General features: G+C 38.9%; 1 protein-coding gene across 1 annotated transcript; it reads left to right on the top strand.

Annotated features, from left to right (window-relative positions):
- The first annotated feature begins 714 nt into the window (after positions 1-714).
- LOC311281513 (uncharacterized protein) lies at positions 715-3,733 on the top strand. The gene is made up of 8 exons (XM_084394515.1): positions 715-1,254; positions 1,360-1,463; positions 1,563-1,618; positions 1,763-1,887; positions 2,157-2,260; positions 2,346-2,535; positions 2,878-2,966; positions 3,579-3,733. The coding sequence occupies exons 1-8, from the start codon at positions 864-866 to the stop codon at positions 3,717-3,719; spliced, it is 1,200 nt and encodes a 399-aa protein (XP_084250641.1). The 5' UTR covers positions 715-863; the 3' UTR covers positions 3,720-3,733.
- Positions 3,734-25,397: the final 21,664 nt, after the last annotated feature.

Raw genomic sequence — 25,397 nt, 5'->3', positions numbered from 1 at the left:
TTGATTTCAAATTAATTTAACTTCTACATTATAAGTTATATATATATATCTCCATTTCAATTTTTACACAGGATTTACACATCGTCACAGGACAATGTTGTAAAACAAGTAGGCTACTTTTTGCTTTTTTCATTCTCTCTTAAGTCATCTGACGGGATCTGGTAAATAGACTTGATCTAGTAATTCTGGCATAAATATTTGATCTGACATTTTATTTTGGTCAGCAGTATATCAACACGATCTAGATACATAAAAGTTGTTACTTGTTATTGTTTTGGGGACCACTATTAATAAATGTGCCTGATTGCAGTTGACCCAATACTGCCACCTACTGGAGAGTAAAAGCTCTTCTCAACCTAAAAGTATGGAGTATTTTACCGGGTATTTTAATTAATTACTTAATATCAAAAAGTTGTGGAGGGTTCAAGCGTCCTAAAATGTATTAAACCTCTTCGACAACTCCAAATAACTTGAAAGTGAGCTACGCAGAGACCCGCTGCAATGGTTGTCTTGGAAAACATTTAGGCCTAATAATTAATGTCTCCACAACAGATTGAAAAGTCTTTGGTACCCCCCTTTGCCTTTCTGTTTGGACAAGAACGTAGCAAGAATGAAATAATTTTATGATTTTATGTATTAAATACGTATGTACATAACCCAATGTAAAATGCATGCATACGTTTCTACATGTATTCATTCGAACGACATATTGGCGGGAATTGTGTGGCGACGAAAAGGAATTATGACATCATAGAAGCTTCGACGCAACAGAAGAGAGATTTGTTTGAGCTGCTTTAAGCGTTTCAATAGATTTCAATCGCACAACGTACAAGAGCCACTTTCAATCATTTGACAACACCGCCATGAAGAAAAGAGAAGTTATCCTTCAGCCCGTCTCAAAACTTGTAACGTTACAGCGTGGAAACCAGAACTACCAGGGAAAGGACCAGACAAAGACAGCGCTGTCCTTCACATCGGATCCACTAACGTTAACGTTAATCCCTGTCATCCCGCCAATGATAACCGGCCTCACGATGCAGAGACCCAACTTTAAAATGCATTCTGGGAGCAGGCGTGGAGACCTCGAGACTACTCAAGCAGACTTCAAGCCCTTCAAGACTGCAGCCCAAAATATTCGTCCCACTCCCACCACCGCAGTCAGGATAAGTCTCCCGGGGAGTAAACGTCCTGAAACTACGTACCCCAAACATGAAGTGTCATCAGACCTCAGGTCAAAGGAAACAGTGAACACAGGTACCCACTGCACACCAAAGTCCCTTTCTATTGTGCATACTCTCACAGTCCATTGACTTATGTATTTTATGAGTGGATATAAGATGCTTTCTTTTTATCAATAAGGTGTCAGGTCAAGTCTGAAAGAGGACAAAAAGGGTGAATTCAGAACTAGTTATAATGAGCAGTTCCAGTGTCCTACTCTTCCTCACCTTCAGTACGCACAGAAGGTAACGTTAATTCTTCTATATAATATGCTGTCGTTTCAGAGACAACCAATAATGTTGCAGTTCAATAACATCTTTCTTCTTCCTATGTCTTTCGTTCAGACAAAACGAGAAAAGCAAACACATTCCAGATTTTTCAGTCAATCAGATGCTTACAGGTACTGATAACCATCCTGCTTAAACACAAAACATGTATACAACCTAACAGGAAAGCTTTGTGAATAACATTTGATTGCACATACTTTCCAGTTGAGAGCAGTGTACATGAGATAGGAAATCTAAAACTTTTTTTTTTTTAACAGCTCTGCTAAGTTCAGGGAATGTCTGCCTCCCAAGATAAATCAATCCGCGTCCATCAACCTCCGGGAATGTGCTGATGAAAAATGGACAACAACCTCATCTGAGGAATTTCGTGCACACAAATATGGTATGTACAATATTTGTATACCATGTATTTTTTGTTATTGCCGCATAATGTTCTTCAACTATAAACAATCTAAAGCATTACCCTAATATTTTAATTAAATTTAATATTTGAATGAATTGTAAAAGCACAGCATGATCCAGCAGATGGTGCCATTTCAAATATTCCTGACTAACCTTTGTGAATTTCATGTAGACTAAAAACATATTATGTTCATGATACATCAAGTGTATCACTTTTTTAAAACTTTACCTCATGTTTGTTTTCACCAGGCCCTATTCACCTTGAGCGCAGAAACCCCAACCTCAGCCATGTGTTCCAAGGAGAGAAACTACAGGAGAGACTGTCAACAACAAACCAGTGCTTCTTCCCAAAGGTGTGACCTGTTGCATCTTGCCTCATGCTTGAAGATCTAAATACAAAGTGTGTCTTTCCTAACTTAGCAGTGTTTGCTTTATCAGATAGACCGCAATCAGTTCCCAAAGCATGTGGACGGATCTGCTCTCAGGACTTTGAGCGATGTAAAATTCGGGCGGCCTGAACTGGCTGGATGTTTCTTCAGCACAACATCACAGGAGCAGTTCCCACCAAAAGTAGTGGACCGTCCCAAGCCAACCATCTACCCATCCAGCAATATGCTGCGTGAGCAAGGTACTTTTGGGTTACTAACCTGCATTTTAACATTGAATAGTCACCTAAAATGTCCTGCTCACATTAGATATTGTCAGGTTGATTCAGCCTTATATATATATATATATGTATATGTATAGTGTATGTTTTTTTTTTTGTTTTTTTTTAATGGATTAGAAGTAGTTCAAATTTAAATATTACTACATCAAGAATATTTTAGGTTACCTACCAAAATAAAATATTAAATAATATTCATTAAATTTTTTAATAATTATACTCCAAAAATAACATACATTTTTCAATGATCTCTGTAATATAATATTTATTAATATCAAATATTTCTCTGATCTTCTTATTTTTTAGAGCCAGATCGGATGCTTTCAACTACGCATACAGATTTTGTCCCCCTGAACTCTAGAAGACAGGAACTGAGCCCTAGCCAGCTTCAGCAGGTAAAATATTGACATTTCACAGCAGATAAACTCCAGCTCACTGCTTTCACATTTATTCTGCAGTCCATGAAAAGCAAACATAGACATTGGTCTGTTTTTACACTGTCTTGAGCTGTGAGATGGGCCTTGGCTCTCCTGGTGGTGCTAAAGTTTGGTTAAAACCATGTGATGATAAGTAATTTACTTAAAGTCTCCATAAAACTGGAACTGTTTTCCCAGTTTTGGGGGGTTGTACAGTATAATAGTTGTTCAGTTACCTTGCCAACAACCTTAAGGGCCAGGACACACCAAGCTGACAGTCAAAATTGTAAGGGAGCGCTGCTTTGTTTACGGTTCATATATTCACATTCCTAGTTCTCGTTCCCTTTTTTTTGAACGACGAATACAGACTACTGTCGTCTTCTGTTGTGGATGGTTATTATCTCTCACACAGGCGCAGAATGTACATGCTAGTTGGCCATCAGCTGTAGTTTTTGCAGAATGTTTAAGCTTAACTTTTTTGCCCAGATGCAGCCGACGTGCTAGTTCGTCTCTGCTAGTTCTTTGACGTAGGTTTGATATAATTTACTAAGTTTTAGAGCTGATCTTGACCTTGTACTACTCTCTTTCTAGGTTAAATACAGTCATATCAGGCCCGAGCACAGCAGACATGACTTCAGGACAACCCACAACGAAGTTTTTGTGCCCAAGCCCTACTGCAAGGCATACCTGGACAACCCACCCCTACAACACATCAGCCATATGCTATTTTAAGTTGAAAAACATATCACTAGTTGTCTCAAAGTGTCTTTTATCTGTTTAACATAAAAGAAGATATTTTGAAGAATGTTAGTAACCAAACAGTTGATGGGCCCAATTGACTTCCATAGTTACTGACATTCTTCAAAATATCTTCTTTTGAGAAGAAAGAAATTCATACAGGTTTGAAACAACTTGAGGGTGAGTAATTTCATTTTTGTGTGAACTATCCCAATCCCAACTAACCCTAAATTTGTATACATTTTTTTAGTGCTAAAATATTTTTATGAGCTGTATATGTTATGTAGCTCCGCCTCTTTTCAGTGCTGCGCTCGTTGTCTTTTGACTTATTGAACAGAGGCATGGAGTTGAACAGCAGATGAGACTGGTGAGTATGCAGTGGAGAATCAGAACAGAATGATGAACTTAGCTGGATGATAATATAGATGTCTGTTTACAGATGACGGGACAGGATACGGCAGACTGATGACTGGAGACAGAAGACGGATGACGGGCGATTTGAGGGTGAAGTTCAGGTAAGTGATCTTCAGGTGAGTAGAGGAGTCTGTACGTCAGGTAAGGACGAGACCAGACTATGAAGTGAAGGGGAAGTGAATTGATATAGTGTGTGTTGATGATGAAGTGCAGGTGCAGTGAATCAGAACTCCGGGGAGAGTGAACGAGTAGTCGGAGTGTGCAGATCTGGTGACTCCGTGACAACAGGAAAGCTTTGTGAATAACATTTGATCGCACATTCTTTCCAGTTGAGAGCAGTGTACATGAGATAGGAAGTCTAAAATATTTTTTTTAAACAGCTATGCTAAGTTCAGGGAATGTCTGCCTCCCACGATGAATAAATCCCGGTCTATGAAAGTAAAAGAGTAGCAAAATTCGAGAGCACGTAGATGTGAATTTGAGAACTTGTACAATAAATATTCGTACTTGTACACAAACATTTACACTCACTGCTCCAATGTGAAAACCTGTAAAATAAAAATCTGAAGTTGAATGTTGAAATTTGCACTCGCAGACAATTAGTCACAAACCTGTATTCTGAATTTGAAGCAGGAGACAAGTAGTCACAAATGTGTAAAATGCCATTCACAGAAATACAATGACAGACACTCACTTGTAATATATATTTGCATGTATTCTTACATTCACATTCGCAGTACAACCTCAATAAGGCACTTGGAACTCTCAAATCTGTCACTGCAATTTCAAATTTCGCGCCTTGACTTTTGCTACTCTTTTCGCAGTATATTAGATGCAAAACTAACTAACTTGTGCACTTGAAACTCAGTGGCGGTGAGAGAGAAAGGGGGGCGGGAGTGGGGGTGTTCAAAGGAGCCATTTTATTGGTTGGTGCCTAGCCAATGAAATGGGACTTCTATTGTCAAGTCAAGTCAAGTCAAGTCATCTTCATTTATATAGCGCTTTTAACAATGTAGATTGTTCCAAAGCGGCTTTACATTGATAATAGGGAAATAAAGTAACAGAGATTGTTTTGGCTTTATACCAGCTCTAGAATAAAGTTATTGTCCAGCTAAAGTTAGTTTTGATTGATTCACTTCCGTTGCAACGATCATTCGTTATTAACTTATGGGCCGCTAACACGACACTGTTTTAACAAAAAACTCTTAAGTTCTTTCTGCACAAACTTTCAAAAACGCGAACCAGTGAGAACGCTGATGGCGTGCACATGTGTATTACGAGTTCAGTCTATAGGTATGCGTGTTTGGATATATGTGCGCAGGCATGTAGTCCTTCCCTACAAACCAACCCTCAACAAACTAGTTGTCTGGCCTCAAACTTTATAATACAGATTTTTTAGCGCTTCCGCGTAGCCACACGAACTGGAATTATCCCTACAACGCTTTATCTGTAGAGAGGTAAAGGGAGGGGATGAAGCCCTTCACAGGGGAGAGACTAGTGGACACTTCAGGACTGCGCTGGCGTCGCATCCAGGCGCAGGTCCTTCATCAGATCTGGATACAGCCTGGATCCGGCGGACTGCGGTAAACCTCGGGATAACCTGAGAGACTAATATTAGCATAGACGCCATTCTTCTTATGATGTAACGAGTACTTCAGGATTTATGGGAAGTGTTCCGGGTTCTGGCTGACCTAATCTATGCAGCCTAACATTGAATTATAAAAGTCTATAATGTGTTATGTGTATGCTAGGTCAAAGAGATGTGTTTTTAGTCTAGCTTTGAACTGACAGAGTGTGTCTGCTTCCCGGACAATGTTAGGAAGACTGTTCCAAAGTTTTGGTGCTAAATAGGAGAAGGATCTACCGCCAGTAAAATTGATACGATGTTTAATAGGGAGCCAGTGCAGTGTTGACAACTGGACTAATATGGTCATACTTCCTGGTTCTGGTAAGAACTCGAGCTGCTGCATTTTGGACCAGCTGTAATTTCTGCGAGGATTTTCAACCAGGATTTAGACCGTACCATAGTACTGAGACTGCTCTCATTAGAGTTACAAATGATTTGCTCTTATCATCCGATCGTGGTTGTATCTCGCTATTAGTGTTACTCGATCTTAGTGCTGCATTTGACACTATCGACCACAACATTCTTTTAAATAGACTCGAAAATTATGTTGGCATTAGTGGAATTGCATTAGCATGGTTTAAATCATACTTATCTGACCGTTATCAGTTTGTAGCAGTAAATAAAGAGATGTCTCATCGATCACAAGTTCAGTATGGCGTACCACAAGGCTCAGTACTACGACCGCTGCTTTTCACTCTGTACATGCTACCCTTGGGAGATATCATTAGGAAGCATGGAATTAGTTTTCACTGTTATGCTGATGATACTCAGCTCTATATTTCTTCATGCCCTGACGAAACTTAACAATTCACAAAATTAACGGAATGTATAGGTGATATAAAAAATTGGATGACTAGTAACTTCCTACTACTTAATTCTGAAAAAACAGAGATTCTAATTATTGGACAAAAAACTTCCTTACGTAATAATCTAGAATACTGTCTAACACTTGATGGCTGCTCTGTCAAGTCTTCGTCGTCGGTTAGGAACCTGGGTGTGCTCTTTGATACCAATCTTTCATTTGAAAGTCACGTGTCTAGTATCTGTAAAACCGCATTTTTCCATCTTAAAAATATATCTAAATTACGTCATATGCTCTCATTGACAAATGCGGAACAATTAGTCCATGCGTTCATGACATCAAGGCTAGATTATTGTAATGCTATTATGGGTGGTTGCCCTGCATGCTTAATAAACAAATTATAATTTCTTTCTAAAAAGGAACATAGTTGTGAGGATACCGCCTTTTCTAGTATCTTTGACAGAAAAGGTAGATTCGAGATCGGCCTGTAATTGACTAATTCTGTACGATCAAGTTGTGTTTTTTTAACAAGCGGTTTAATCATAGCCAGCTTAAAAGTTTTTGGTACGTATCCTAATGACAAAGATGAATTAATGATATTAAGAAGAGGATCTATGACCTCTGGAAGCATCTCTTTCAGTAGCTTAGTCGGTATAGGGTCTAACATACATGTTGTCGATTTAGATGATTTAACGAGTTTAGAGAATTCTTCCTCTTCTATAGCAATGAATGAATCAAAATTTTCCTTAGGGACACTACAATGCACTGCCTGATGCAATACTGTAGTAGACGATTGCATAGTTATAATTTTCTCCCTGATATTATCAATCTTGTAAGTGAAGAAGTTCATAAAGTCATTACTGCTGTGCTGCTTGGAAACTTCTGGGCTTGAAGCTTTATTTTTCATTAGTTCAGCCACTGTTTCAAATAAATACCTAGGTTTTTTTTCCCTTTCTTCTAATAGGGTTGAAAAATAAGCAGATCTCGCAGCTTTTAAGGCCTCTCGGTATGCAATCGAGCTCTCTTTCCATGAAATGCGAAATACCTCTAGTTTTGTTTTCTTCCAGTTGCACTCCATTTTTCTGGCTGCTCTCTTAAGGGCCAGAGTGTGCTTCGTTGTACCACAGCGTTGGACTATTTTTTTTAATCTTCAAGCACATCGGAGCAACTGTGTCTAAAGTGCTGGAAAAGAGAGAGTTAAAAGTTTCTGTCGCATTATCGAGTTCTTCTAAGCTATCTGGGATGCTGAGATGATGAAACTGATCAGAAAGATTATTAATAAAGCAATCTTTAGTGGCAGAAGTGATAGGTCTAACATATTTGTAACACAGAGTCGGCTTTGCAGCCTTGGCTAAATGAAGTTTACACAAGACTAGATAATGATCTGAGATGTCATTGCTCTGCAGCAGAATTTCAATGGCATCAACATTTATTCCATGTGATGATATTAGATCTAGAGTATGATTACGACAATGAGTAGGTCCTGACACATGTTGTCTAACTCCAATAGAGTTAAGAATGTCTTTAAATGCCAGTCCCAATGCATCTTTTTCGTTATCTACATGCATATTAAAACTGCTTTTCTGTAGTATGCATTATTAGTATAGTGTTTACTGAGTTTGATAATATCATTTATTTCTTTTAATATCAGTCTAATGCATTAAGCCATGTTAGCGTTTCAGAGCGTCCCCGAGGACGGGGGTTTCGTGACATCATCGCGTACAATAGAAGTCCCATTTCATTGGCTAGGCGCCAACCAATAAAACGGCTCTTTTGAACACCCCCGCTCCCGCCCCTCTTTCTCTCTCGCTACTACTGAGTTTCAAATGCACAAGTTAGTTTTGCTCCTAATATATCGTGAAAAGAGTAGCTAAAGTCAAGTCAATTTGAAATTGCAGTGACAGATTTGAGAAGTTACAAGTGCCTTATTGAGGTTGTACTGCGAATGTGAATGTAAGAATACATGCAAATATACACTGCTCAAAAAAATTAAGGGAACACTTAAACAACACAATGTAACTCCAAGTCAATCACACTTCTGTGAAATCAAACTGTCCACTTAGGAAGCAACACTGATTGACAATCAATTTCACATGCTGTTGTGCGAATGGAATAGACGACCGGTGGAAATTATTGGCAATTAGCAAGACACCCCCAATAAAGGAGTGGTTCTGCAGGTGGTGACCACAGACCACTTCTCAGTTCCTATGCTTTCTGGCTGATGTTTTGGTCACTTTTGAATGCTGGCGGTGCTTTCACTCTAGTGGTAGCATGAGACGGAGTCTACAACCCACACAAGTGGCTCAGGTAGTGCAGCTCATCCAGAATGGCACATCAATGCGAGCTGTGGCAAGAAGGTTTGCTGTGTCTGTCAGGATAGTGTCCAGAGCATGGAGGCGCTACCAGGAGACAGGCCAGTACATCAGGAGACGTGGAGGAAGCCGTAGGAGGGCAACAACCCAGCAGCAGGACCGCTACCTCCGCCTTTGTGCAAGGAGGAGCAGGAGGAACACTGCCAGAGCCCTGCAAAATGACCTCCAGTAGGCCACAAATGTGCATGTGTCTGCTCAAACGGTCAGAAAAAGACTCTATGAGGGTGGTATGAGGGCCCGACGTCCACAGGTGGGGGTTGTGCTTACAGCCCAACACCGTGCAGGACGTTTGGCATTTGCCAGAGAACACCAAGATTGGCAAATTCGCCACTGGCGCCCTGTGCTCTTCACAGATGAAAGCAGGTTCACACTGAGCACATGTGACAGACGTGACAGAGTCTGGAGACGCCATGGACAACGTTCTGCTGCCTGCTTTCATCTGTGAAGAGCACAGGGCGCCAGTGGCGAATTTGCCAATCTTGGTGTTCTCTGGCAAATGCCAAACGTCCTGCACGGTGTTGGGCTGTAAGCACAACCCCCACCTGTGGACGTCGGGCCCTCATACCACCCTCATGGAGTCTGTTTCTGACCGTTTGAGCAGACACATGCACATTTGTGGCCTACTGGAGGTCATTTTGCAGGGCTCTGGCAGTGTTCCTCCTGCTCCTCCTTGCAAAAAGGCGGAGGTAGCGGTCCTGCTGCTGGATTGTTGCCCTCCTACGGCCTCCTCCACGTCTCCTGATGTACTGGCCTGTCTCCTGGTAGCGCCTCCATGCTCTGGACACTATGCTGACAGACACAGCAAACCTTCTTGCCACAGCTCGCATTGATGTGCCATCCTGGATGAGCTGCACTACCTGAGCCACTTGTGTGGGTTGGAGACTCCGTCTCATGCTACCACTAGAGTGAAAGCACCGCCAGCATTCAAAAGTGACCAAAACATCAGCCAGAAAGCATAGGAACTGAGAAGTGGTCTGTGGTCACCACCTGCAGAACCACTCCTTTATTGGGGGTGTCTTGCTAATTGCCTATAATTTCCACCGGTCGTCTATTCCATTCGCACAACAGCATGTGAAATTGATTGTCAATCAGTGTTGCTTCCTAAGTGGACAGTTTGATTTCACAGAAGTGTGATTGACTTGGAGTTACATTGTGTTGTTTAAGTGTTCCCTTAATTTTTTTGAGCAGTGTATATTACAAGTGTGTGTCTGTCATTGCATTTCTGTGAATGGCATTTTACACATTTGTGACTACTTGTCTCCTGCTTCAAATTCAGAATACAGGTTTGTGACTATTGTCTGCGAGTGCAAATTTCAACATTCAACTTCAGATTTTTATTTTACAGGTTTTCACATTGGAGCAGTGAGTGTAAATGTTCACGTACAAGAACGAATATTTATTGTACAATTTCTCAAATTCACATCTACGTGCTCTTGAGATTTTTTCTACTCTTTTACCTTCATACCGGTCCATCAACCTCTGGGAACTTGCTGATGAAAAATGGACAACAACCTCATCTGAGGAATTTCGTGCACACAAATGTGGTATGTACAATAATTGTATACCATGTATTTTTTGTTATGCTGTATAATGTTCTTCAACTATTTAAACTATAAACAATGCATTACCTTAATATTTTAAATAAATGTAATAATTTAATGCATTTTCAGATTATTATTTTTTAATTAATGGTTTAATTTTGTCATCATTTATTTATTATCATTCATTTTTAATTCTGCTTTTTAAATACTGAAAATCATGACATTAATTCAGAAGTATTTTCTTTATTATTTCATTGTAATTTCTTTATATGTGAGAAACTATAGCTACCTTTAAAGTATATTCATTACAAGGTATCATCATCATATTTGAGGGTTTAAAGTCCCCTGATCTAACACTTGTATTGGCCTGCTTCAGTGCCTATATAGTATTCAGAGTTGGGACTCTCTTTTCAAAAAATGCATAGCTGGTTTTATCTGTTCACTGGGCTTTTTGTGTGTGTTAAGGGTAAAAGCACAGCATGATCCAGCAGATGGTGCCATTTCAAATATTCCTGACTAACTTTTGTGAATTTCATGTAGACTTAATCATCAACAAAAACATATTATGACTTATAAATCAAGTGTATCACTTTTTTTAAACTTTACCTCATGTTTGTTTTCACCAGGCCCTATTCACGTTCCAAGGAGAGAAACTTGTGGGCAACCAGGAGAGACTGTCAACAACAAACCAGTGCTTCTTCCCAAAGGTGTGACCTGTTGCATCTTGCCTCATGCTTGAAGATCTAAATACAAAGTGTGTCTTTCCTAACTGAGCAGTGTTTGCTTTATCAGATAGACCGCAATCAGTTCCCAAAGCATGTGGACGGATCTGCTCTCAGGACTTTGAGCGAGGTAAAATTCGGGCGGCCTGAACTGGCTGGATGTTTCTTCAGCACAACATCACAGGAGCAGTTCCCACCAAAAGTAGTGGACCGTCCCAAGCCAACCATCTACCCATCCAGCAATATGCTGCGTGAGCAAGGTACTTTTGGGTTACTAACCTGCATTTTAACATTGAATAGTCACCTAAAATGTCCTGCTCACATTAGATATTGTCAGGTTGATTCAGCCTTATATATATATATATATATATATATATATATGTGTATGTATGTGTATGTGTATGTGTATGTATATGTATGTATGTATGTATTATTTTTTTTTTCAAGTTCAAATTTAAATATTACTACATCAAGAATATTTTAGGTTACCTACCAAAATAAAATATTAAATAATATTCATTAAAAATTTAAATATACTCCAAAAATAACATACATTTTTCAATGATCTCTGTAATATAATATTTATTAATATCAAATATTTCTCTGATCTTCTTATTTTTTAGAGCCAGATCGGATGCTTTCAACTACGCATACAGATTTTGTCCCCCTGAACTCTTGAACAGTGGTTCTCAACTCCAGTCCTCAGAACCCGCTGCTCTGCACATTTTGTATGTCTCTCTTATCTGACACACTCAGTTCAGTTCATGGAGTCTCTCCTAATGAGCTGATGATCTGATTCAGGTGTGTTAAATAAGGGAGACATACAAAATGTGCAGAGCAGTGGGTCCCGAGGACTGGAGTTGAGAACCACTGCTCTAGAAGACAGGAACTGAGCCCTAGCCAGCTTCAGCAGGTAAAATATTGACATTTCACAGCAGATAAACTCCAGCTCACTGCTTTCACATTTATTCTGCAGTCCATGAAAAGCAAACTAGACATTGGTCTGTTTTTACACTGTCTTGAGCTGTGAGATGGGCCTTGGCTCTCCTGGTGGTGCTAAAGTTTGGTTAAAACCATGTGATGATAAGTAATTTACTTAAAGTCTCCATAAAACTGGAACTGTTTTCCCAGTTTTGGGGGGTTGTACAGTATAATAGTTGTTCAGTTACCTTGCCAACAACCTTAAGGGCCAGGACACACCAAGCTGACAGTCAAAATTGTAAGGGAGCGCTGCTTTGTTTACGGTTCATATATTCACATTCCTAGTTCATGTTCCCTTTTTTTTGAACGATGAATACAGACTACTGTTGTCTTCTGTTGTGGATGGTTATTATCTCTCACACAGGCGCAGAATGTACATGCTAGTTGGCCATCAGCTGTAGTTTTTGCAGAATGTTTAAGCTTAATTTTTTGCCCAGATGCAGCCGGCGCGCTAGTTCGTTTCTGCTAGTTCTTTGACGTAAGTTTGATATAATTTACTAAGTTTTAGAGCTGATCTTGACCTTGTACTACTCTCTTTCTAGGTTAAATACAGTCATATCAGGCCCGAGCACAGCAGACATGACTTCAGGACAACCCACAACGATTAATATCTTCTTTTGAGAAGAAAGAAATTCATACAGGTTTGAAACAACTTGAGGGTGAGTAATTTCATTTTTGTGTGAACTATCCCGATCCCAACTATCCCTAAATTTGTATAAATTTGTTTAGTGATAAAATATTTTTATGAGCTGTATATGTTATGTCGCTCCGCCCCTTTTCAGTGCTGCGCTCGTTGTCTTTTGACTTATTGAACAGAGGCATGGAGTTGAACAGCAGATGAGACTGGTGAGTATGCAGTGGAGAATCAGAACAGAATGATGAACTTAGCTGGATGATAATATAGATGTCTGTTTACAGATGGCGGGACAGGATACGGCAGACTGATGACTGGAGACAGAAGACGGATGATGGGCGATTCGAGGGTGAAGTTCAGGTAAGTGATCTTCAGGTGAGTAGAGGAGTCTGTACGTCAGGTAAGGACGAGACCAGACAATGAAGTGAAGGGGAAGTGAATTTATATAGTGTGTGTTGATGATGAAGTGCAGGTGCAGTGAATCAGAACTCCGGGGAGAGTGAACGAGTAGTCGGAGTGTGCAGATCTGGTGACTCCGTGACAACAGGAAAGCTTTGTGAATAACATTTGATCGCACATACTTTCCAGTTGAGAGCAGTGTACATGAGATAAGAAATCTAAAACATTTTTAGACTTAACTTTACAGATCATCAGATAAATAATATTAGCATAGACGCCATTCTTCTTATGATGTAACGAGTACATCAGGATTTATGGGAAGTGTTCCGGGTTCTGGCTGACCTAATCTATGCAGCCTAACATTGAATTATAAAAGTCTATAATGTGTTATGTGTATGCTAGGTCAAAGAGATGTGTTTTTAGTCTAGCTTTGAACTGACAGAGTGTGTCTGCTTCCCGGACAATGTTAGGAAGACTGTTCCAAAGTTTTGGTGCTAAATAGGAGAAGGATCTACCGCCAGCAATTGATTTTGATATTCTAGGTATTATCAACTGGCCGGAATTTTGAGATCGCAATAGACGTGAAGGACTATAATGCGTTAAGAGCTAGCTCAAGTACTGCGGAGCTAAACCATTTAGTGCTTTGTAAGTAATCAGCAATATTTTAAAATTGATACGATGTTTAATAGGGAGCCAGTGCAGTGTTGACAACTGGACTAATATGGTCATACTTCCTGGTTCTGGTAAGAACTCGAGCTGCTGCGTTTTGGACCAGCTGTAATTTGTTTATTAAGCGTACATGGCAACCACCCAGTAGAGCATTACAATAATCTAGCCTTGATGTCATGAACGCATGGACTAATTGTTCCGCATTTGTCAATGAGAGCATATGGCGTAATTTTGATATATTTTTAAGATGGAAAAATGCGGTTTTACAGATACTAGACACGTGACTTTCAAATGAAAGATTGGTATCAAAGAGCACACCCAGGTTCCTAACCGACAACGAAGACTTGACAGAGCAGCCATCAAGTGTTAGACAGAATTCTAGATTATTACGTAAGGAAGTTTTTTGTCCAATAATTAGAATCTCTGTTTTTTCAGAATTAAGTAGTAGGAAGTTACTAGTCATCCAATTTTTTTTATCACCTATACATTCCGTTAATTTTGTGAATTGTTAAGTTTCGTCAGGGCATGAAGAAATATAGAGCTGAGTATCATCAGCATAACAGTGAAAACTAATTCCATGCTTCCTAATGATATCTCCCAAGGGTAGCATGTACACAGTGAATAGCAACGGTCCCAGTACTGAGCCTTGTGGTACGCCATACTGAACTTGTGATCGATGAGACATCTCTTTATTTACTGCTACAAACTGATAACGGTCATAATTTTCGAGTCTATTTAAGAGAATGTTGTGGTCAATAGCATCAAATGCAGCACTAAGATGGAGTAACACTAATAGCGAGATACAACCACGATTGGATGATAAGAGCAAATCATTTGTAACTCTAATGAGAGCAGTCTCAGTACTATGGTACGGTCTAAATCCTGACTGAAAATCCTCGCAGATATCATTTCTTTCTAAAAAGGAACATAGTTGTGAGGATACCGCCTTTTCTAGTATCTTTGACAGAAAAGGTAGATTCGAGATCGGCCTGTAATTGACTAATTCTGTACGATCAAGTTGCGTTTTTTTTAACAAGCGGTTTAATCATAGCCAGCTTAAAAGTTTTTGGTACGTATCCTAATGACAAAGATGAATTAATGATATTAAGAAGAGGATCTATGACCTCTGGAAGCATCTCTTTCAGTAGCTTTGTCGGTATAGGGTCTAACATACATGTTGTCGATTTAGATGATTTAACAAGTTTAACGAATTCTTCCTCTTCTATAGCAATGAATGAATCACATTTTTCCTTAGGGACACTACAATGCACTGCCTGATGCGATACTGTAGTAGACGGTTGCATAGTTATCATTTTCTCCCTGATATTATTAATCTTATAAGTGAAGAAGTTCATAAAGTCATTACTGCTGTGCTGCTTGGAAACTTCTGGGCTTGAAGCTTTATTTTTCGTTAGTTTAGCCACTGTTTCAAATAAATACCTAGGGTTTTGTTTATTTTCTTCTAATAGGGTTGAAAAATAAGCAGATCTAGCAGCTTTTAAGGCCTCTCGGTATGCAATCGAGCTCTCTTTCCATGAAATGTGAAATACCTCTAGTTTTGTTTTCTTCCACTTGCGCTCCATTTTTCTGGCTGCTCTCTTAAGGGCCAGAGTGTGCTCGTTGTACCACGGCGTTGGACTATTTTCTTTAATCTTCTTTAAGCTCAACGGAGCAACTGTGTCTAAAGTGCTGGAAAAGAGAGAGTTAAAAGTTTCTGTTGCAATATCGAGTTCTTCTAAGCTATCTGGGATGCTGAGATGATGAAACTGATCAGGAAGATTATTAATAAAGCAATCTTTAGTGGCAGAAGTGATAGGTCTAACGTATTTGTAACACGGAGTCGGCTTTGCAGCCTTGGCTAAATGAAGTTTACACGAGACTAGATAATGATCTAAGATGTCATCGCTCTGCTGCAGAATTTCAACGGCATCAACATTGATTCCGTGTGATAATATTTGATCTGGGGTATAATTACGATAATGAGTAGGTCCTGACACATGTTGTCTAACTCCAATAGAGTTAAGAATGTCTTTAAATGCCAGTCCCAATGCATCTTTTTCGTTATCTACATGTATATTAAAACCACCAACAATTATGACTTTATCTGCAACCAGTACTAACTCTGATAGAAAGTCAGCAAATTCTTTGATAAAGTCTGTATGGTGCCCTGGTGACTTTCAAATGAAAGATTGGTGTCAAAGAGCACCCCAAGGTTCCTAACTGACGACGAAGACTTGACAGAGCAGCCATCAAGTGTTAGACAGTATTCTATGTTATTATGTGAGGAAGTTTTTTGTCCAATAATTAGAATCTCTGTTTTTTCAGAATTAAGTAGTAGGAAATTACTAGTCATCCAGTTTTTTATATCAGCTATGCATTCCGTTAATTTTGTGAATTAAGTTTAGTCAGGGCGTGAAGAAATATAGAGCTGAGTATCATCAGCATAACAGTGAAAACTAATTCCATGCTTCCTAATGATATCTCCCAAGGGTAGCATGTACACAGTGAATAGCAACGGTCCCAGTACTGAGCCTTGTGGTACGCCATACTGAACTTGTGATCGATGAGACATCTCTTTATTTACTGCTACAAACTGATAACGGTCAGATAAGTATGATTTAAACCATGCTAATGCAATTCCATTAATGCCAACATAATTTTCGAGTCTATTTAAAAGAATGTTGTGGTCAATAGCATCAAATGCAGCACTAAGATGGAGTAACACTAATAGCGAGATACAACCACGATTGGATGATAAGAGCAAATCATTTGTAACTCTAATGAGAGCAGTCTCAGTACTATGGTACGGTCTAAATCCTGACTGAAAATCCTCGCAGATATCATTTCTTTCTAAAAAGGAACATAGTTGTGAGGATACCGCCTTTTCTAGTATCTTTGACAGAAAAGGTAGATTCGAGATCGGCCTGTAATTGACTAATTCTGTACGATCAAGTTGCGTTTTTTTAACGAGCGGTTTAATCATAGCCAGCTTATAAGTTTTTGGTACGTTTCCTAATGACAAAGATGAATTAATGATATTAAGAAGAGGATCTATGACCTCTGGAAGCATCTCTTTCAGTAGCTTAGTCGGTATAGGGTCTAATATACATGCTGTCGATTTAGATGATTTAACGAGTTTAACGAATTCTTCCTCTTCTATAGCAATGAATGAATACATTTTTTCCTTAGGGACACTACAATGCACTGCCTGATGCGATACTGTAGTAGACGGTTGCATAGTTATAATTTTCTCCCTGATATTATTAATCTTATAAGTGAAGAAGTTCATGAAGTCATTACTGCTGTGCTGCTTGGAAACTTCTGGGCTTGAAGCTTTATTTTTCGTTAGTTTAGCCACTGGTTCAAATAAATACCTAGGGTTTTGTTTATTTTCTTCTAATAGGGTTGAAAAATAAGCAGATCTAGCAGCTTTTAAGGCCTCTCGGTATGCAATCGAGCTCTCTTTCCATGAAATGTGAAATACCTCTAGTTTTGTTTTCTTCCACTTGCGCTCCATTTTTCTGGCTGCTCTCTTAAGGGCCAGAGTGTGCTCGTTGTACCACGGCGTTGGACTATTTTCTTTAATCTTCTTTAAGCTCAACGGAGCAACTGTGTCTAAAGTGCTGGAAAAGAGAGAGTTAAAAGTTTCTGTTGCAATATCGAGTTCTTCTAAGCTATCTGGGATGCTGAGATGATGAAACTGATCAGGAAGATTATTAATAAAGCAATCTTTAGTGGCAGAAGTGATAGGTCTAACGTATTTGTAACACGGAGTCGGCTTTGCAGCCTTGGCTAAATGAAGTTTACACGAGACTAGATAATGATCTAAGATGTCATCGCTCTGCTGCAGAATTTCAACGGCATCAACATTGATTCCGTGTGATAATATTTGATCTGGGGTATAATTACGATAATGCGTAGGTCCTGACACATGTTGTCTAACTCCAATAGAGTTAAGAATGTCTTTAAATGCCAGTCCCAATGCATCTTTTTCATTATCTACATGTATATTAAAACCACCAACAATTATGACTTTATCTGCAACCAGAACTAACTCTGATAGAAAGTCAGCAAATTCTTTGATAAAGTCTGTATGGTGCCCTGGTGACTTTCAAATGAAAGATTGGTGTCAAAGAGCACCCCAAGGTTCCTAACTGACGACGAAGACTTGACAGAGCAGCCATCAAGTGTTAGACAGTATTCTATGTTATTATGTGAGGAAGTTTTTTGTCCAATAATTAGAATCTCTGTTTTTTCAGAATTAAGTAGTAGGAAATTACTAGTCATCCAGTTTTTTATATCAGCTATGCATTCCGTTAATTTTGTGAATTAAGTTTCGTCAGGGCGTGAAGAAATATAGAGCTGAGTATCATCAGCATAACAGTGAAAACTAATTCCATGCTTCCTAATGATATCTCCCAAGGGTAGCATGTACAGAGTGAAAAGCAGCGGTCCTAGTACTGAGCCTTGTGGTACGGCATACTGAACTTGTGATCAATGAGACATCTCTTTATTTACTGCTACAAACTGATAACGGTCAGATAAGTATGATTTAAACCATGCTAATGCAATTCCACTAATGCCAACATAATTTTCGAGTCTATTTAAAAGAATGTTGTGGTCAATAGCATCAAATGCAGCACTAAGATCGAGTAACACTAATAGCGAGATACAACCACGATCAGATGATAAGAGCAAATCATTTGTAACTCTAATGAGAGCAGTCTCAGTCCTATGGTACGGTCTAAATCCTGACAAAAAAAAAATCCTCGCAGATATTTCTTTCTAAAAAGGAACATAGTTGTGAGGATACCGCTTTTTCTAGTATCTTTGACAGAAAAGGTAGATTCGAGATCGGCCTGTAATTGACTAATTCTGTACGATCAAGTTGCGTTTTTTTAACGAGCGGTTTAATCATAGCCAGCTTATAAGTTTTTGGTACGTATCCTAATGACAAAGATGAATTAATGATATTAAGAAGAGGATCTATGACCTCTGGAAGCATCTCTTTCAGTAGCTTAGTCGGTATAGGGTCTAACATACATGCTGTCGATTTAGATGATTTAACGAGTTTAACGAATTCTTCCTCTTCTATAGCAATGAATGAATAAATTTTTTCCTTAGGGACACTACAATGCACTGCCTGATGCAATACTGTAGTAGACGGTTGCATAGTTATCATTTTCTCCCTGATATTATTAATCTTATAAGTGAAGAAGTTCATAAAGTCATTACTGCTGTGCTGCTTGGAAACTTCTGGGCTTGAAGCTTTATTTTTCGTTAGTTTAGCCACTGTTTCAAATAAATACCTAGGGTTTTGTTTATTTTCTTCTAATAGGGTTGAAAAATAAGCAGATCTAGCAGCTTTTAAGGTCTCTCGGTATGCAATCGAGCTCTCTTTCCATGAAATGTGAAATACCTCTAGTTTTGTTTTCTTCCACTTGCGCTCCATTTTTCTGGCTGCTCTCTTAAGGGCCAGAGTGTGCTCGTTGTACCACGGCGTTGGACTATTTTCTTTAATCTTCTTTAAGCGCAACGGAGCAACTGTGTCTAAAGTGCTGGAAAAGAGAGAGTTAAAAGTTTCTGTTGCAATATCGAGTTCTTCTAAGCTATCTGGGATGGTGAGATGATGAAACTGATCAGGAAGATTATTAATAAAGCAATCTTTAGTGGCAGAAGTGATAGGTCTAACGTATTTGTAACATGGAGTCGGCTTTGCAGCCTTGGCTAAATGAAGTTTACACGAGACTAGATAATGATCTGAGATGTCATCGCTCTGCTGCAGAATTTCAACGGTATCAACATTGATTCCGTGTGATAATATTTGATCTGGGGTATAATTACGACAATGAGTAGGTCCTGACACATGTTGTCTAACTCCAATAGAGTTAAGAATGTCTTTAAATGCCAGTCCCAATGCATCTTTTTCGTTATCTACATGTATATTAAAACCACCAACAATTATGACTTTATCTGCAACCAGTACTAACTCTGACAGAAAGTCAGCAAATTCTTTGATAAAGTCTGTATGGTGCCCTGGTGACTTTCAAATGAAAGACTGGTGTCAAAGAGCACCCCCAGGTTCCTAACCGACGACGAAGACTTGACAGAGCAGCCATCAAGTGTTAGACAGTATTCTAGGTTATTATGTGAGGAAGTTTTTTGTCCAATAATTAGAATCTCTGTTTTTTCAGAATTAAGTAGTAGGAAATTACTAGTCATCCAGTTTTTTATATCAGCTATGCATTCCGTTAATTTTGTGAATTGTTAAGTTTCGTCAGGGCATGAAGAAATATAGAGCTGAGTATCATCAGCATAACAGTGAAAACTAATTCCATGCTTCCTAGTGATATCTCTCAAGGGTAGCATGTACAGAGTGAAAAGCAGCGGTCCTAGTACTGAGCCTTGTGGTACGCCATACTGAACTTGTGATCGATGAGACATCTCTTTATTTACTGCTACAAACTGATAACGGTCAGATAAGTATGATTTAAACCATGCTAATGCAATTCCACTAATGCCAACATAATTTTCGAGTCTATTTAAAAGAATGTTGTGGTCAATAGTATCAAATGCAGCACTAAGATCGAGTAACACTAATAGCGAGATACAACCACGATCGGATGATAAGAGCAAATCATTTGTAACTCTAATGAGAGCAGTCTCAGTACTATGGTACGGTCTAAATCCTGACTGAAAATCCTCGCAGATATCATTTCTTTCTAAAAAGGAACATAGTTGTGAGGATACCGCCTTTTCTAGTATCTTTGACAGAAAAGGTAGATTCGAGATCGGCCTGTAATTGACTAATTCTGTACGATCAAGTTGCGTTTTTTTAACAAGCGGTTTAATCATAGCCAGCTTAAAAGTTTTTGGTACGTATCCTAATGACAAAGATGAATTAATGATATTAAGAAGAGGATCTATGACCTCTGGAAGCATCTCCTTCAGTAGCTTAGTCGGTATAGGGTCTAACATACATGCTGTCGATTTAGATGATTTAACAAGTTTAACGAATTCTTCCTCTTCTATAGCAATGAATGAATCAATTTTTTCCTTAGGGACACTACAATGCACTGCCTGATGTGATACTGTAGTAGACGGTTGCATAGTTATCATTTTCTCCCTGATATTATTAATCTTATAAGTGAAGAAGTTCATAAAGTCATTACTGCTGTGCTGCTTGGAAACTTCTGGGCTTGAAGCTTTATTTTTCGTTAGTTTAGCCACTGTTTCAAATAAATACCTAGGGTTTTGTTTATTTTCTTCTAATAGGGTTGAAAAATAAGCAGATCTAGCAGCTTTTAAGGTCTCTCTGTATGCAATCGAGCTCTCTTTCCATGAAATGTGAAATACCTCTAGTTTTGTTTTCTTCCAGTTGCGCTCCATTTTTCTGGCTGCTCTCTTAAGGGCCAGAGTGTGCTCGTTGTACCACGGCGTTGGACTATTTTCTTTAATCTTCTTTAAGCGCAACGGAGCAACTGTGTCTAAAGTGCTGGAAAAGAGAGAGTTAAAAGTTTCTGTTGCAATATCGAGTTCTTCTAAGCTATCTGGGATGCTGAGATGATGAAACTGATCAGAAAGATTATTAATAAAGCAATCTTTAGTGGCAGAAGTGATAGGTCTAACGTATTTGTAACACAGAGTCGGATTTGCAGCCTTGGCTAAATTAAGTTTACACGAGACTAGATAATGATCTGAGATGTCATCGCTCTGCTGCAGAATTTCAACGGTATCAACATTGATTCCGTGTGATAATATTTGATCTGGGGTATAATTACGACAATGAGTAGGTCCTGACACATGTTGTCTAACTCCAATAGAGTTAAGAATGTCTTTAAATGCCAGTCCCAATGCATCTTTTTCGTTATCTACATGTATATTAAAACCACCAACAATTATGACTTTATCTGCAATCAGTACTAACTCTGACAGAAAGTCAGCAAATTCTTTGATAAAGTCTGTATTGTGCCCTGGTGACTTTCAAATGAAAGACTGGTGTCAAAGAGCACCCCCAGGTTCCTAACCGACGACGAAGACTTGACAGAGCAGCCATCAAGTGTTAGACAGTATTCTAGGTTATTATGTGAGGAAGTTTTTTGTCCAATAATTAGAATCTCTGTTTTTTCAGAATTAAGTAGTAGGAAATTACTAGTCATCCAGTTTTTTATATCAGCTATGCATTCCGTTAATTTTGTGAATTAAGTTTCGTCAGGGCATGAAGAAATATAGAGCTGAGTATCATCAGCATAACAGTGAAAACTAATTCCATGCTTCCTAGTGATATCTCTCAAGGGTAGCATGTACAGAGTGAAAAGCAGCGGTCCTAGTACTGAGCCTTGTGGTACGCCATACTGAACTTGTGATCGATGAGACATCTCTTTATTTACTGCTACAAACTGATAACGGTCAGATAAGTATGATTTAAACCATGCTAATGCAATTCCACTAATGCCAACATAATTTTCGAGTCTATTTAAAAGAATGTTGTGGTCAATAGTATCAAATGCAGCACTAAGATCGAGTAACATTAATATCGAGATACAACCACGATCGGATGATAAGAGCAAATCATTTGTAACTCTAATGAGAGCAGTCTCAGTACTATGGTACGGTCTAAATCCTGACTGAAAATCCTCGCAGATATCATTTCTTTCTAAAAAGGAACATAGTTGTGAGGATACCGCCTTTTCTAGTATCTTTGACAGAAAAGGTAGATTCGAGATCGGCCTGTAATTGACTAATTCTGTACGATCAAGTTGCGTTTTTTTAACAAGCGGTTTAATCATAGCCAGCTAAAAGTTTTTGGTACGTATCCTAATGACAAAGATGAATTAATGATATTAAGAAGAGGATCTATGACCTCTGGAAGCATCTCCTTCAGTAGCTTAGTCGGTATAGGGTCTAACATACATGCTGTCGATTTAGATGATTTAACAAGTTTAACGAATTCTTCCTCTTCTATAGCAATGAATGAATCAATTTTTTCCTTAGGGACACTACAATGCACTGCCTGATGTGATACTGTAGTAGACGGTTGCATAGTTATCATTTTCTCCCTGATATTATTAATCTTATAAGTGAAGAAGTTCATAAAGTCATTACTGCTGTGCTGCTTGGAAACTTCTGGGCTTGAAGCTTTATTTTTCGTTAGTTTAGCCACTGTTTCAAATAAATACCTAGGGTTTTGTTTATTTTCTTCTAATAGGGTTGAAAAATAAGCAGATCTAGCAGCTTTTAAGGTCTCTCTGTATGCAATCGAGCTCTCTGATGTGAAATACCTCTAGTTTTGTTTTCTTCCACTTGCGCTCCATTTTTCTGGCTGCTCTCTTAAGGGCCAGAGTGTGCTCGTTGTACCACGGCGTTGGACTATTTTCTTTAATCTTCTTTAAGCGCAACGGAGCAACTGTGTCTAAAGTGCTGGAAAAGAGAGAGTTAAAAGTTTCTGTTGCAATATCGAGTTATTCTAAGCTATCTGGGATGCTGAGATGATGAAACTGATCAGAAAGATTATTAATAAAGCAATCTTTAGTGGCAGAAGTGATAGGTCTAACGTATTTGTAACACAGAGTCGGATTTGCTGCCTTGGCTAAATTAAGTTTACACGAGACTAGATAATGTTCTGAGATGTCTTCGCTCTGCTGCAGAATTTCAACAGCATCAACACTGATTCCGTATTAGATCTAGAGAATGATTACGACAATGAGTAGGTCCTGACACGTGTTGTCTATCCCAATGCATCTTTTTCATTATCCACATGTATATTAAAATCACCAACAATTAGGACTTTATCTGCAGCCAGTACTAACTCTGATAGAAAGTCAGCAAATTCTTTGATAAAGTCTGTATGGTGCCCTGGTGGCCTGTGTACAGTAGCCAGCACAAATCTCAAACGTGATTTATCATTTACACTATATATTGCTATATTAAGCACCAACACTTCAAAAGAATTATATTTGAAACTAGACTTCTTAGTAATTCTGAAAATATGACTATATATTACAGCAACACCTCCCCCTTTGCCTTTCAGACGAGGTTCATTTTTATAACAGTAATCTTGCGGGGTGGACTCATTTAAAGTAATGTAATCGTTTGGTTTTAGCCAGGTTTCTGTCAAACACAGCACATCTAGATTATAGTATGTAATCATATCATTAACAATAAGTGATTTTGAAGTAAGGGATCTAATATTCAGCAACCCAAGCTTTATCATTTCCTCATTTGTATTATATCTATTTTTTATTTGTTGAACATCAATTACATTTTTACCCTTAGATGGGTTTGGAAGTTTTTTGTATGTCCTAATTCGGGGAACAGACACAGTCTCTATATGATGATATCTAGGTGAAAGAGGCTCTATGTGATGGGATTTATCTGACCTTGGTGACAGCTAGCAGACGGTCGGTTTAGCCAGTCTGTCTAATTCCTGACCTGAGCCCCAATTCATGTTTGAGCTCTAAGACTATGTGCCATATTACTAGAGAGAAGAAGAAGAGCGGCACCATCCGAGGAGGGATGAATACCATCTCTTTTTAACAGGTCAGGTCTGCCCCAAAAACGTTTCCAATTGTCTATGAATTCTATATTATTTTGCGGACACCACTTAGACAGCCACCCATTGAGTGAGGACAATCTACTAAGTATCTCATCACTCCTGCGAACAGGAAGGGGGCCAGAGCAAATCACTGTGCCTGACATCATACTTGCGAGTTCACACAGATTAATTTTAGTGATCTCCGACTGGCGGAGTCGAACATCATTAGTGCCAACGTGAATAATAATCGTAAAGAATTTACGATTAGCATTAGCTAGCACTTTTAAATTTGCTTTGATGTCAGGCGCTCTGGCTCCCGGCAAACATGTGACTATGGTGGCTGGTGTCTCTATTTTCACGTTCCGTGTAATAGATTCGCCAATGACTAGGGGACATTCAACAGGATTCTCAGTGGGTGTTTCACTGAGTGGGGAGAATCTATTTGAAGTTGTAATCGGAACGGAAGAGCGGTGTTTTGTCCCGCGACTACAGCGCCTCACCGTCACCCAATTGCCTTTGCTGCACGGGCCCCTACAGCCAGAACCGAACAATGTACAAAGTTCACTAAGCCTAGTCGCATCCAAAGCAGTATCTAAAGCCCTTGCATGCTTACTATCCTCGATTAAAGTTTGGATGCGTGTCTCTAGTTCTGAAATCTTCTCTGTCAGCCTGATGAAAATAAAAATAAAAAATAAATAAAGATGGCAGGCTAGCAATAACAATTTAGATTGAAGCTAGCGATGTCAGGTTAATGTGTGATGTTGAGTAAGTTATATTTAGCAGTATAAACAACAAGGAATGATAGTAAATAATGATTCAAAACAGAAAGATATACAAAGCTTACAGACACGCACAACAGCTGCAGCAAGAGCAACGAGGCAGACAAGAGCAATCGATCAAGAGCTTAGAGAAGACCCCTATTGTATGCGATGATGTCAAGAAACCCGCATCCTCGAGACGCTCTGAAACGCTAACAT

This window comes from Rutilus rutilus (assembly GCF_951802725.1).
Source record: "Rutilus rutilus genome assembly, chromosome: 22".
NCBI lineage: Eukaryota > Metazoa > Chordata > Actinopteri > Cypriniformes > Leuciscidae > Rutilus > Rutilus rutilus.
This window is presented reverse-complemented; position numbering and strand designations above follow the sequence as displayed.

Coding starts and splice junctions, on each gene's coding strand:
- LOC311281513 (XM_084394515.1), top strand. CDS start 864: ATGAAGAAAAGAGAAGTTATCCTTCAGCCCGTCTCAAAACTTGTAACG. Junction 1,619..1,762: donor AGTCAATCAGATGCTTACAG/GTACTGATAACC, acceptor TTTTTTTAACAG/CTCTGCTAAGTTCAGGGAAT. Junction 2,967..3,578: donor GCCCTAGCCAGCTTCAGCAG/GTAAAATATTGA, acceptor CTCTCTTTCTAG/GTTAAATACAGTCATATCAG.